Source organism: Lolium perenne, chromosome 2 (genome assembly GCF_019359855.2).
Source record: "Lolium perenne isolate Kyuss_39 chromosome 2, Kyuss_2.0, whole genome shotgun sequence".
NCBI classification, from domain to species: domain Eukaryota; kingdom Viridiplantae; phylum Streptophyta; class Magnoliopsida; order Poales; family Poaceae; genus Lolium; species Lolium perenne.
Window position 1 is genome coordinate 220,560,794 of NC_067245.2, and position 13,867 is coordinate 220,574,660.

At 49.4% G+C, this 13,867-nt stretch overlaps 2 protein-coding genes across 3 annotated transcripts; both read right to left on the minus strand.

Annotated features, from left to right (window-relative positions):
• Window positions 1-8,148: 8,148 nt before the first annotated feature.
• On the minus strand, window positions 8,149-10,002 carry LOC127334948 (MEIOTIC F-BOX protein MOF). Its single transcript, XM_051361508.2, has 4 exons — window positions 9,917-10,002; window positions 8,950-9,826; window positions 8,559-8,714; window positions 8,149-8,464 (listed from the first exon to the last, which is right to left on the minus strand). Exons 2-4 carry the CDS (start codon window positions 9,811-9,813, stop codon window positions 8,234-8,236), a joined length of 1,251 nt encoding a protein of 416 aa, XP_051217468.1. The 5' UTR covers window positions 9,814-9,826; window positions 9,917-10,002; the 3' UTR covers window positions 8,149-8,233.
• Window positions 10,003-10,613: 611 nt separating this feature from the next.
• Window positions 10,614-13,330, minus strand: LOC127334946 (MEIOTIC F-BOX protein MOF). 2 transcript variants are annotated; one of them, XM_051361507.2, is made up of 5 exons: window positions 13,046-13,330; window positions 12,519-12,568; window positions 11,538-12,433; window positions 11,147-11,302; window positions 10,614-11,057 (listed from the first exon to the last, which is right to left on the minus strand). In XM_051361507.2, exons 3-5 carry the CDS (start codon window positions 12,426-12,428, stop codon window positions 10,827-10,829), a joined length of 1,278 nt encoding a protein of 425 aa, XP_051217467.1. In that variant the 5' UTR covers window positions 12,429-12,433; window positions 12,519-12,568; window positions 13,046-13,330; the 3' UTR covers window positions 10,614-10,826. The 2 variants fall into 2 exon arrangements, with proteins under 2 accessions (XP_051217467.1, XP_051217466.1); XM_051361506.2 differs by having other exon boundaries at window positions 12,524-12,568; window positions 13,046-13,328.
• Window positions 13,331-13,867: the final 537 nt, after the last annotated feature.

Genomic DNA, 13,867 nt, shown 5'->3' on the forward strand with positions numbered 1-13,867 from the left:
GACAGACATGATGAGGTTAGTGTTGATGGATATTCTGCAGAAATGATTAATGATCGACTGACACAAACCACTAAGACGGTAAGAGACTTGCTACACACGAGGTCAAAATTTACACCAAAATTTTGTAATGTTGTCTTGATCAAATATTATTCTCTCAATTATTTTGTTTATCATTATAAGTACGTATGTGATTTGGTTGTACCATCCTTTCAAAATGTCGTTTTTATAAAGAAACAAATATGGTAGTGCTGAAGTTAATATTTTCATGCAGAATATTCACTTGTGAGACCTTTATCCTAATGAGATCTAGTGTTCATGTAGTTGTCTTTCTGCTCTGAATAAGTCAATTCAAATCTTGGTCAAGCGTTCTCTCATTTAGCATTCCAGTGAACCAACCGGATGCTCAAACTGGATTAAGCCACTTTCTGAGCTTTTAGGGAATGATTATATTGATGGTAGGACTTTGATGGAAAGTATAGCACATGTAACTAAAAAATTGTCTAGTAGGAGTCAAGGCATCTGGTAGGCTCCCGCAGGTAGGGTTCCCCGCTGCCACGGCTCTCGTCGCCGGCGACCCCTTGGTCTCCGGCCCCTCTCTCCCTTTCTGCCTCGCACCCGCCGGGGTTCTCACAACGTTGGCAGCATGCGGGGAGTGCCGAGTCGGTGTCCTCGGCGTCGCCGGCAAGGAACGAGCGCGTCTCCGGCTTGGGGCTTTCCTCCGCCTCATTTGGGAGCAGTGTGGGCGCGCCGCGCGTGGAGCTGGTGCCGCAGGCCCCGCCGGTGGACCGGGGTCAGTTCATGACCACCTGGCGTGGGAGCAGCCCAGGCCATCGAAGAAGATGGTGTGGCGGAGGCGCGTTGAGGCGCGGAACGAGGCGGGGCGGGGTGCCGTCGCGCCGGAGATGGACTGGCTGTGTTTCTGCTTCTACGAGCCCGGCCACCGCAAAAGGGTGCACCAACGACGAGCTCTGCATCCAGTGGTGGGTCCGTGGCCATCCGGCGAGGGAGTGCAAGAGACCACGCAGCCCCGCATCGGAAGAGGAGCTTCGCAACCTGGCCTTGGCCAAGATGGCGCGCTGGGTCTGTGGCCATCCGGGGTGAGCATGCTGGGGGCCGGAGGGCCCCTGCCAAGGAGCCCGCTCGTGCTGCCGCGCCCGCACGCGCCCGCACCACCACCGCCTCGGCCCGCTCGGCCAGCAGCCGCGCCTCCCCCACCGCCGCCACCACCGCCACCGTCGCCACCACCACCTCCTCTGGTGGCTCCCACGATCGCCCCTCTCCCGCTGAGCCTTCCGCCCATGGGTGCTTGGCCGCCGCTGTCTGTCCAGCCGGAACCCGTCACGGCGGGAGCGCCGGTGCACGTGGCGCCTGCTCTGTGCGTGGTGCGGAGGACTGTGGCCATGTGTGACTTGGAGCGGAGGCTCCATTTCGCCTTGGTTGCTTCCGTCGGAGGACGGAGGCCGGAGGTTTCGCCGGAGCAGGTGGCGGCGGCCTTGAGGTGGAGAGGTGTGTCGGCCACTTCGTTCTCTGTTCATGCACATGCTCCAGAGGATTTCTTGGTGATGTTGGAGTCTGCAGAGATCAGACGACACGTCGCGGCCTTGCCTTCCGTTCTGCTCGCGGGAGCGCCGCTCGCGTACCGGCCGTGGAACCGCCAAGCAGGTGGCGTTGAGGTCCAGGGTGTCGTTGGTGCTGGAAGGTATACCACTGCATGCTTTGGGATGTTGAGGTGGTGGAAGATCTGCTCGGCAAGAGCTGTGCAGTGGAGGAGGTCGCGCCGGAGACGAGGTCAAGGGCCGACCTTTCGTTGTTCAAGCTCACGGCTTGGACGTCGGAGCCGAGCGCCATACCGGTTGCGCGCACGCTTGCGGTGCCCGAACCGCTGAGGGAGGAGACGCGTGCAAGTTCGCCAGCGAGGGAGCTCCCGATGACAGAGCCGAGCACGTCGGAATCTGCGGATGCACATGAGATCAAAACGCTGCAGTACCAGGTGTTGATACACGTCGTTGCTGTCGAGGAGCCATGGCTCGAAGGTGAAGTTGGTGCGGCGTGGCAAGGCGAGGGTCCTCAGGATGGTCATGGAGATGGTGGCGACGAAGCTGGCCATCGCTGGAGAAGAAGCTATCCGTGGAAGAGAGGTGCGCCTGATCTCCGTAGTGGGCCCGGTGGAGTTGGCCAGCCAAGGTGGAGTGGGACAGGTGGCGCTACGCCTTTGGTGGAGGGGGGCTCGTGGGGCCTACCTCCTTTGGACCGACCTGGTCCTTTTACGGTCAAGCTGGCAGCGTCCAGCTCTGTTGCGACAGAAGGGGGCTAGGTGATCTCTGTGCCGTTGGTCGGGGATAGGGTGGAAGGAGTGGAGAAGGAGGGAGCACATGCAGCCGTCGGATCGTCTGCTGCGCGATCGTATGGTGGAGGAGATGGAGGGCACATGACCAGGATAGAAGATCCCGTGGATATTCATCAGATGGGCCCAGAGGGAGGGGCCGGAGATAGCGGCCGATCAGGGGAAAGTTAAGGTCGTCTGGCAAGATGCTCTGGAATCGCTGCCGACCGCTACGGATCCCGAAGCAAATCAGGGTACAGCGGATCCCGATGCCGATCCGTTGGAGGCTTCCATTGCAGTTGGAGGGGCCCAGGTGGGGCCGGTACTGGATGCATTTTTTGACCACGCTGCAGAGAGGATGAGGCTGGATGTTGTGGGACCCTTGGTGGGGCCGCTGAGGGCGCGGTTGGCTTGGTTTTGAAAGTGGAGGAGGATCGGTCGATGCCTACCCTGGTACACGTCGATCTGAGCGTGGTGGAGGTTCGATCCGACCATCATGATTCGTCGCTGTCTGCCACGTTTTCGGGTTCTGGCTCGTGTTCCACAGGGGTCCCAGGTTTGGTAGAGGAGTCTTTTGCATGGGGGTAGAAGGAAGAGTACTTCCAGGTGTCGCTCTCAGAGGAGGAGCTTGGTGGGCCAGCACGCGCAGATGAGAACGTTATAGGCAGAGCAGCTTCAGACCAACATCTGAGCTTGGAGAGTGTGGAGAGGGAGTTGTTGAGTTCCCCATGCATGTCGTTTACTGGACCTAACATCGCCATGTAGATGGTCCCGCGCAGAGTTCAGGAGGACCCAGATCTGGAGGAGGTTACACCGGAGGTGTTCGCAGAGGGAGACACAGCAGAGCTAGAGCTGTAGCAGGAGAGGCTTGCGCTAGGCCGTATCAAGCTGTTTTGTGCCTCCATTCTCAAGAAGTTGGCTCCTTCGCTGCTCCGTGAGGTGGAGAGCTCGTCTAGACTGAGAGCGGATGCGGAGCCTTTCACACCCAGACGGATGACTAGGAGTGCAGCGGTAGCTGCTGACGCAAGGGGGAAGAAGGCGCCCAAGGCTTCTGCAGCAGAGACACTGCTTCTCAAGGCACTGTGCCCTGAGGAGCTGTCCGTGGATGAGGAGCACCTGGCCAGCTTCAACGAGATCTTCGACTCGCCGCTTGGCGACAGACACGTGAGGGTCATGGCATCCATCTTTGGCAAGATGGTACCCCAGAGTTTCGAGCAGCAGGAGGGCTGCAGAGTAGTGGTAGCGGCGCATTAGGCGGCCAGTAGAGTGGAGTGGAGTTGCTACCTGTTTTTTTATGGATTGTAATCTAGAGATGTTGTTCTGGAACGTTCGTGGCACAAACGATCCAGCTAAAAGGAGTGCTATTAGGGAGTTCATTGACAGTTTGCATGTGAGCATTGTGTGTATATTGGAGTCAAAAGTATGTTTCACAGTGTTTTGTGTTTTTGCCGGTGGATGAGACGAGAGGAGGAGTGGTTTTTGCTTGGGACTCCTCGGTGATACAAATCAATAATGTGAGCTATGATTCTTACGCCATAACCGGAGAGATGACGAATAGAGATGGATCAAAGTGGTGGCTTACCGCTGTGTATGGGCCCTAGACGGCAGAGGAGAAAATCATGTTTCTGGAGGAATTGTCGGAAAGAAGGTCCCTTTGCCCTGGCCCGTGGATGGTCGCTGGAGACTTCAATATGATCCTAAATGCGTCGGAGAAAAACAATGAGAATCTGGACAGAAACATGATGCAGCGTTTCAGGGCTTTTGTCCACGAGCAGGAGCTCAAGGACCTTTATATGCATGGGAGGACCTATACTTGGAGCAATGAGAGAGAAAGCGCTACCCTTACACGCATTGATAGGGTGTTGGTCTCGGTCGATTGGGACTTGCAGCACTTTGACGCAGTGTTGCAAGGTCTCTCTTCGTCGGTTTCGGATCATGCGCCGCTACATCTGGCTCTCAACGCGGCGTTTAGCTCGAAGAGGAGGTTTAGGTTCGAGAGCTGTTGGCTAAAGCTGGATGGGTTCGATGAGGCAGTGAAGGAGGCATGGGTTTGTGACCCTGCAATTGTAGACCCTTTTCGGAGGCTAGATGCACTCTTCAGGAATGCCGCAGAGCACCTACAGTCCTGGGGACAGAAGAGAGTTGGGAACATCAAGCTAAACATTGCGGTCGCAAATACCTTGATTCTACGTTTAGACATGGCACAGGAGAGGCGTACACTCACTCCAGTGGAGTTTTGGCTAAGGAAGATGCTCAAGCAATCTGTTCTTGGGCTTGTGTCGCTAGAGCGTACGATGGCGAGACAAATATCGAGGATCCGATGGTTGAGGGAGGGGACGCCAATACGGCGCTCTTTCATGCCGTGGCCAACGGTAGAAGAGTGAAAAACCACATTGCCTCGGTGAAGGTTGGAGAGGAGCTTGTTACAGATCAGGAGAGGAAAAGTGGAGGCTTTCACAGAGGCTTTCTTCCAGTTGCTAGGGAGGGCGCAGCCCAGAGACCATTATGTTGACCTGGGAGTTCTGGACATAATGACAGCCGAGCTTCAGGAGTTAGATGCCATGTTTACTGAGGAGGAGATATGGGGAGTAGTCAAGGACTTGCACCCTGACAGGGCGCCTGGACCAGATGGGTTCAATGGAGCTTTTTATCAGAGAGCGTGACCGGTAATCAAGAGAGACATTATAGTTGGGCTGCTCAAACTCAGCGTTGGAGATGGCCGTGGCTTTGCCCGCTTAAACAGATCCCTGATCACGTTGATCCCTAAAAAACCGGATGCCACAGAGGTTAAGGACTACCGCCCCATTAGTCTGGTGCATAGCTTTGGCAAACTATTCTCCAAGTTAATGGCAAACAGACTTCGGAGAAGGTTGGAAGATGTTGTGAGCACAAACCAATCGGCGTTTATTCGAGGACGGTCCCTACACGATAACTTCATTCTTGTGAGGCAAATGGCAAGGAAGATCAACCAACAGAGACAGTCAAGAGTGCTACTAAAACTTGATCTCACAAGAGCTTTTGACTCGATATCTTGGAGTTTCCTTTTTGAGGTGCTACGGCGCATGGGGTTTGGAGAGCGCTTCCTAAAGTGGGTCTCCGTACTGCTGAATACGGCAAACACCAGAGTTCTAGTGAATGGAGTGCCTGGACGCCGGTTTGTGCATGTCAGGGGTCTGAGACAAGGTGATCCCACATCACCTATGTTGTTTGTCGCGGCGATGGAAGTGCTAACTGCGGCGATCAAGAAAGCCACGGAGAGTCAACTCTTCTCCAGGCTAGCGGGGATCACGGAGCTTCAGAGAATCTCGGTCTATGCGGACGATGTGATTATTTTCTGTAAGCCGCTGAGTTTTGAGTTGGAAGCGGTAAAGGCCATACTAAGAGTGTTTGGCGAGGCTTCCGGGCTATGTGTAAACTATAGAAAGACTTTGGCCACGCTGATTAGAGGACATGACGGAGATGCCGACAGAGTTGCGGAGACGTTGGGCTGTGAGGTAGTGGGTTTCCCCATCAAATATCTGGGCATGCAGTTGGCCTTGAGACCGCTGACTAAAGCGGAGTGGTAGCCGTTGATCGATCAAGTCATACATTGCGTTCCAGCTTGGAAGAGGGGGATGATACAGAAATCTGGGAGGCTTATTCTCATTAAGTCGGTGATAAGTGCACGGCCGATCCATCAGTTGATGGTCGCAGAGGTGCCTGCTTGGGTGCTCGAGGAGCTGGTCAAATGGATGAGAGCCTTCTTTTGGGCAGGAAAGAGGGAGGTCAATGGAGGCCAATGCCTGGTAGCTTGGGACACAATATGCATACCGACTCGGTTTGGAGGCCTTGGAGTGAAAGACCTGAGGTTGCAAGGGCTGGCACTCAGGGTGAGATGGTGTTGGCTACGTCGTACGGATCCATCTAGGCCATGTCAAGGGCTACCTGCACTCGCGGAATTCAAAGTGGGGGATGGAGAGAGCACTCTCTTCTAGACTGACAGATGGATCAATGGGAGAAACGCAGGGGAGATCGCCCGGAGGTTGCGGCTCTAGTCCCTACAAGGAGGAGGAACGCTAGAAAGGTAAGTGAGGCCTTACAGGACGACACCCGGCTCTCAGATGTTGTGGGGGAGCTGTCTATAGAGGGATGGATGCAGTGCGCCCTGCTTTGGGAGGAAATGGAGAGAGTACCCCGGGAGGGCGGTAGGCCGGATCTGATTACTTGGAAGGGATCGGCGTCGAGTATGTACACTACGAGCGCGACTTACGACATGCTTTGCCAAGGGAGGATCGTTTGGGCGATGGCAAAGCCGATCTGGAGGTCTTTTGCACCGCTCAAGTGTAAAATCTTTGGCTGGCTGGCTTTGAGATATAGGCTTTGGACTTCGGATAGGAGGGCTTGGCACGGGTTGCAGGAACATTCGGATCCATGCGTTACTTGTCTTCGGGAGGAGGATAACGTCGACCACATCCTCTCGCACTGCCCATATGCCAAGATGGTGTGGTTTGGATGCTTGAGAAGGCTGGGATCACAACTCCAGGAACCACAGGAGAACACCATTCTAGAGAGATGGTGGACGGAGGCGAGGAAGAGGCTTCGGAGGGAGGATAGGAGAGGCTTTGACACGCTAGTCTTGCTGATTGCCTGGACACTTTGGAAACAAAGGAACGCCAGGGTCTTTGGGAACCTAGAGAGGCAGCTATCCACGGAGCAGATTATAGACACAGTGCTAGAGGAGTTCAGCCTTTGGCGGGCTGCGAGGGGAGGAGAGCGGAGAATCATGCTGCGAGAGTAGGTTTCTAGGCTTAGGTGGTGTGAGTGGGTTGGCCGCGGACAGATGTTTCCATCCGTCGTTGGTCTCTTGTAATTTGTTTGCTCCCTTCTATAAAGATTTGGCACGCCGTTCGCGTGCCCGCGAAAAAAAAAAATCTTGGTCAATATTATATTGGATTTCTGTCAATGAATTACCTTACTTAATCCATGCCATTAATAGGTTGATGAGAATCTGAACAGTACAACAGAAGAGGAGATCCGAAGGCTCAGGGAGAGCCTGGAAAAATCTCAAAAGGAGCATGATAATGTTCGACAAGAAATTACAAATGCAGAGAATTTGAAAAGGCTAGATGACCAAAAGCATAATGATCAGAAAGAGGAGATTAACAAACTTAAAGAGGAACTGGAGAAAGAAAGGAAGGAAGCAAAGAAACGCACAGAACAAGAGATCAAGAGGCTCATGGAGAGCCTTGAGAAGGCTAATTCAGAAAAAGACAACTACAAAAGTATGTACGAGAAGAAGTGCATCATTTTGTAAGTCAAACTTCAGACTGAAAAGTTTCAGCAAACATCTTCAGACAGGAAAACATGCTGCGAAGGAAACCTCTATGCATTGCCAACTTTAGTGTCGATGGCAGTCACTAGAAGATAGACTGTTTGTAGTGCCTAAATTAGTTGAAAAACTTAAATTTATGTTAATTCTGTTTAAACGGTTGCTACATTTTGCTTGGTGCATCCTTTGGGGTAATGCTCAGAATATTGAACCTTGACTGAATTCTTATTTCAGTGCTGCGTAGCTTTTGACACTTTGACAGCAATCATGCTATCACCCTTTATTTCCTAATTCATCAGTCCATTCGTCAATTGCATGTTGAGCACCATATGTTTTTCCTCACACCGGAGCATTACAATCGCAAATTAATGTTTCTTGGAGACTTCTTTGCTGACAATTAGCATGCATTATATACTTCTATACCAAGAACTAATTTACGTGGAAGCCGGTCGAATGAAAATACTGCGATAACAACTTGTGTGTAGAAGATTTTTATTAAAATTCAGGTATGTTTCTGTAGGACATAAAAGCAAAATATACTGAAGTACAATGTAAATGACAGAGGGTTGCTACGTTTTACTAGAACATAAAAGCAACAGACATCACATCATGGAGTAACTTCTTGAAGCCTTCTTAATCACAATGGTACTCTTCTGTAGGTTCCTCCAAATGCCAAGCAAAAGGTCAAACAGTTTCTGAACATCGTCGTCTTCGTCATATTTGATTTCAGTCCTCTTAAGTCTTAAGCACTGGAAAGATGGCGTCTCCTGACACTGTAGAGATGTCCTCTCCACATTTCCTCCTGCTTTGCTTTTCTTCGAACATTCTGGGAGCTTTAGGGAGTAAAAAGGATTCAGCCAAAATGTAAGATGGTAAAGCTAGAGTATGTAGCGCCATAGAGATGAAAAAAGTTTAAAAAAGAAGTACCTTGCATTGTTGCAGAGTAAGCTTCTCCAAATAAGGGGCATTGTTCAGAAAGTTTCCCAGTATATCACAGCTGTCACTCAGATCACATTTGTCGAGCAGCAAGATTCTAACACTACAGAACACTGGGAAAGTACCGGATCCAATGTGTAAATTAGCCTGAACGGAGGAATCAAAACACCGCTCAGTTCAAATAATGAATATAGTCATAGGATTGAAGTATGGTTTTCTAATCCTCTTAATAATTAATTATAAAGATTAAAAACTCAAATGGCACTAGAGAACCACAAGCTCAAACAACTATATATGTTCTCATTGATAGAGCTAACTAAGGCCGAGAGATCCTTGCAGGATCGTAAAAAAAAGAAGTAAGAAGCATGAGAGACATATGTACCAGCGTTCGAAGACCAGTGAGTTGTAAATCTTCCGCAAACATTAGGCTGGAGAGAAGCTTGCATGGCAGCATCGCTGTTGAATCTTTTAAGCAAATGGTGGCTTTGTTGAGGCGTGTCATCTGGTTTACTACAACAGCTTGCCAGTTACGATCAAGAGCAGTAATCACCAGCTGCAGATATGTAAGGGATGGAGCTTTGATGGTCAAAGCACTAGGATTGTTAGTTGTACAATCCACAATTGTCAGCTTGTTCAGTGTGAAAGATACAATTTCTGTATGACCATCAAGCCTACACCGCCTGAGCTCCAGATCATCGAGGACCGGGCAGGTAGAACGAAGCTGCTGCGTGAAGGTTTTGTCCAAAGTAATCCCGGTAAGATGCAGCCTGTTGAGGCGCGAAGAGCTGGAACCACCCAAATGAGGTAATTTGCAACCGTCGGTGGAGTGGATCTCCACCACTTTGGGGCACCGCTTGACGCCGCGGCGTATCCACGAGTTGACGAACTTGGTATTGCCATGAGACGAAGCAACATGAAACCGGAACCTATCCAGTCTTGGCGCGCTGTGAAACATGAGCAGATTGTTGACAAATTCCTCAAGGCTAGCAGAGTCGATGTCATCCTCATCCTCTGACATGTCGTCCCAAACCTCGTAGTAGGCCCTCGACCCGATTACGTGGAACTGGCGCTCGTCGATGTCGAGGCAGGGCATGGAGCACCAGAGGTCCTCCCATCTCCGTGACAGCACGCACGTCTGCACGGCCTCTCGGGCCGTGAGGAACGCCATGATACTGTGGATGAGGCCATCAGGGAGATCACTTAGCCTGTCGGCGTTGCCCACGGGGCGTTTGCCGGAGGGCGCCATCCCCTGCCACCACCTAACAAGGATGTGCCGTTTATATTCCTTAAGATCGCACTAACCTAAATCAGCAATATATGTGGAATTGGGGATATGGGGAGAACCTCACCTACGTACGGGAGCGGAGATCACACGATGTGTGCGGAGATCACCTCACCTTCGCCGTCGACTGGTGATGGCGGCGCACGCGAAACAAACCCTACTCCTGCGTTTTTTGGGCTTTGTTAAAAGACAAGTCCAGCACTGCAGCAGGATGAGGGACGCTCTTCCATTTCCGCTCTGCTACCTCCGTTCCATAAAACACCTTATACGAAGTATACTATATATATTTTTAGTCAAAAACTCAACGCGTCGTAAATTCGATCAATGTTATAGAAAAATATCGATATGTACAATATTTAACAAACGCATTATGAAAATATATTTTATATTTTTCATTGATATTGATTTGCTATTAAAGTTACAGGGCGTTGCTGACAGTGCCACATTGTCGTCAACTTTGTTTTACCTCTAGCACCAAGATCGCGCTATGACCGACACTCCGCAGCATATGCTCAATAACAAATGTGTTGACAGACACTTTTGGTCCACATTCACAGAACGTATTTCAAAGTGGAACATCGTGTTGGTTAATGGTTTCACACATTTGCTTGTTGGTTTGTGGCAACTCAGAAATATTCTGTAGTACTCCCTCCGATTCATATTACTTGACACTAATACAGATGTATATTATAGGTACATCTATTTTAGTGGTAAGTAATATGAATCGGAGGGAATAGTATAAATAACAGTAAAGACATACACGATTTTAGGACTGGTAGTATGGATTTTATTAAACCAAATGGAAAACGCAAATGCAAGATCAGCTATCAAATGTGTCGTGCAATCATGCACACCATAAGAAAATCCAGAAATTAACCAACAGTAGATGCTCGTTTAGTTGGTCCACAATACATATAGGTACAATGTAAATGGCAGAGGGTGTGCTACATTTCAGTAGAACATAAAAGCAGCAAACATCACATCATAGAGTAACTTCTTGAAGCCTTCTTAATCACAAGACCAGTCTTCTGCAGGTTTCTCCAAACGCCAAGTATAAGGTTAAACAATCTTTGAACGTCGTCGTCCTCTCGGTATTTGATTTCAGTCCACTTCAGGCTTGGGCACTGGAAAGATGCCGTGTCCTGATATTCTAGAGATGTCTTCTCCACGTTTCCTCCTCCTTTGCTTTTGTTGGAACCTTCTGGAAGCTGTAGGGAGTACAAAAATATTTAGGCGTTTCTAAGATGGTAAACCTAGAGTATATAACACGATAGAGATGAAAAAATACAAAAAGTACCTCACATAGTTGCAGAGTAAGCTTCTCTAAACAAGGGGCATTGTTCAGAAAGCTTCCCAGTATATCACAGTTGTCACTCAGATCACATTTGTCGAGCAGTAAGCTTCTCAAATTATGGAACACTGGGAAAGTACCCGATCCAATGTGTAAATTATCCTGAACATGAACGGAGGAATCAAAATATTGTTCAGTTCAAATGATGAATACAAGTCTAAGGAAATGAAATTGAAGTATGGTTTTCTAATCCTCTTATTAATTACAAAGATAAAAAAATCAAATGGCACCAGGAAATTACAAGCTCAAACACTATATATGTTCTCATTGATAGAACTTGGGGGCGGGGGAGTCCTTCAGACGAAAAAAAATAGAGTAACAAGCATGAGAGACATACCAGCGTTCGAAGACCAGTCAGTTCTAAATCCCTGACATAAATTAGGCTGTAGAGAAGCTTGCATGGCAGTATCGCTGTGGAGTGTTTCAAGTGAATGGTGGCTTTGACGAGGAACGGCATCTCATCTACTGTAACAGCATGCCAGTTCTGACCAAAAGCAGTAATGAACAGCTGCAAGTAAGTAAGAGACGGAGCTTTGATAGTCAACGCACTGGGATTGGAAGTTGTACAATCCTCGATGGTTAAATTCTTGAGTGTGCAAGATGCAATTTCTGCATCATCGTCAAGCTTGCAGCGCTTGAGCTCCAAATCCTCCAGGACCGGGTAGCTAGAACAAGGAAGTTGCCGTGCAAAAGTTCTTTCCAGAGTAATCCCTGTAAGATGCAGCCTGCTTAGGCGTGAAGAACCGGAACCAAAACGTGGTAATTTACAATCGCCGGTCGAATGGATCTCCACCACTTTGGGGCATCGCTTGATGCAACGGCATAGCCATGAGTTGATAAACTTGATCTCACGATGAGAAACGGCATGGCAAACAGCATGGAACCGGAAGCTATCCAATATTGGTGCGCTGTGAAACATGAGCAGATTGGTGACGAAATCCTCAAACCTAGTGTAGTCAATGTCATCCTCAAACTCATCCTCATAGTCGTCGTCCAAATACTCTGATCCCAGCCCGATTGCGGAGGGGCGGAAGTCCTGCTCATCGATGCTGATGAAAGGCATGGAGCACCATAGGTCCTCCCACCGCCGTGACAGCATGCACGTTTGCACGGCCTCCCGGACCGTGAGGAACGACATGATATAGTGGATGAGACCATCAGGGAGATCACTTAACCTGTCGGCATTGCCAGCGGGCCGTTTGCCGGAAGGGCCCATCGTCCGTGCCATCACCTCTGCATCACAAGGATATAGTATCGTAATTCCTTCAAATCGCACTAATCTGAATCTGCAATGGTGGAAATGGGGAGACAATCGAACCTCACCTACAGCCAGTGGCGGAGCGTGGTGCAACACAAAAGGACAACAGTCTGTAATGACAAAAAAAAATCGCATGTAATTCTTGCAGAAAAACGTAACCGAATCATCAGAGAATTGCTATATAGAGATGTACTGATGTATAATATGTTCACATAAGACCATACTGGAGCACTGATTCAGATTCAATACTCTAATTATAAAGCAAAAGACGACTACCAAAATAAAAGCAAACCAAGCTAGACTGTGGGAGTTGGATACTAATTACAGAATTGCTCTCCTGTGCTTGCGAGCCTTGAAGTCTTCCAGTATCTTAGTTGCTATGTTGTGCAGCAATTTCTCGTTCTACTTGAGAAAACCATCTAAACTGGGGCACGTCCGTAAATGTAGCCAAAATATAATTTTTTTTTTCCAAATCTCACAATCGGTATGTGCAATCCAACCATTCAACAAAGTAGGGCGATTTTCTTGTTCCAGATCAACTAAACAGTAAGGGGATTAAACAATTCATGACTTGATTTCTTCCATACCTTTACACTAGTCCACGGCGGCGGACGGCGCCATGGGCTACGGCCAGTAGACCACAGGTCCACCGCGATCTGAAATTGGAGCTGCAGCTTGATCCGATTTGGGGTTTGGGCTGGTTTAAACTAGCAGGCGAAGGATCGAGAGCTAGGCATCTAGGCTATGGGGATTAGAGGGAAGAAGGAAAGACCTAGAAAAGAGGAAGGGGATTTTGGGGGACGGCGACGGAGTTAGTCGGTTGTAGTGCTGGCCGAATGCGAGGATGGGCCTGGGCCATCGTCAGACGGCAGTACAGTAGTAAATTTCTTTTGCACTTTCAGAAGACTGGGCCGGCGCTCAGTATGCTACGGCGCCTCTTGAACAGCTCCGGAGAAGAGGGCGGAGTTCCCTGGTTGTGTCCGTTGATAGGCCGTCGACGGGCGGAAGATACCCGAGGAATCAGATGCTGGCACACACCGAGAACAAACGCTAGAAAGCAGAAACCGATGGTAATTATGCGGATGTGGGTCGCGATCTGTGGAGTCAGTCGTCGCTCCTTATTTCGTTAGTTAGTGAAGCAACTGAACGGGGAGGGAGGACAAACGAGATGGTTGGATGGTCAGGAGAATAGTATCACCTCCAGTGTACTAAGTTTAAATCTCATATTTCACACTTTGGTGTCTCATAAAGATAGAATACCTTCTTAAGTGAGAGATTATGTTACTGTTCATGTTCATAGTGAGATGTTTACGATGACTTCGTTAATCTCAAGATCCGTCAGATCCGTTTCTTTCACTCAGGCTCTTGGTCGCATTGAGTCTTGGTATAACAATATTTATTTATGGTCT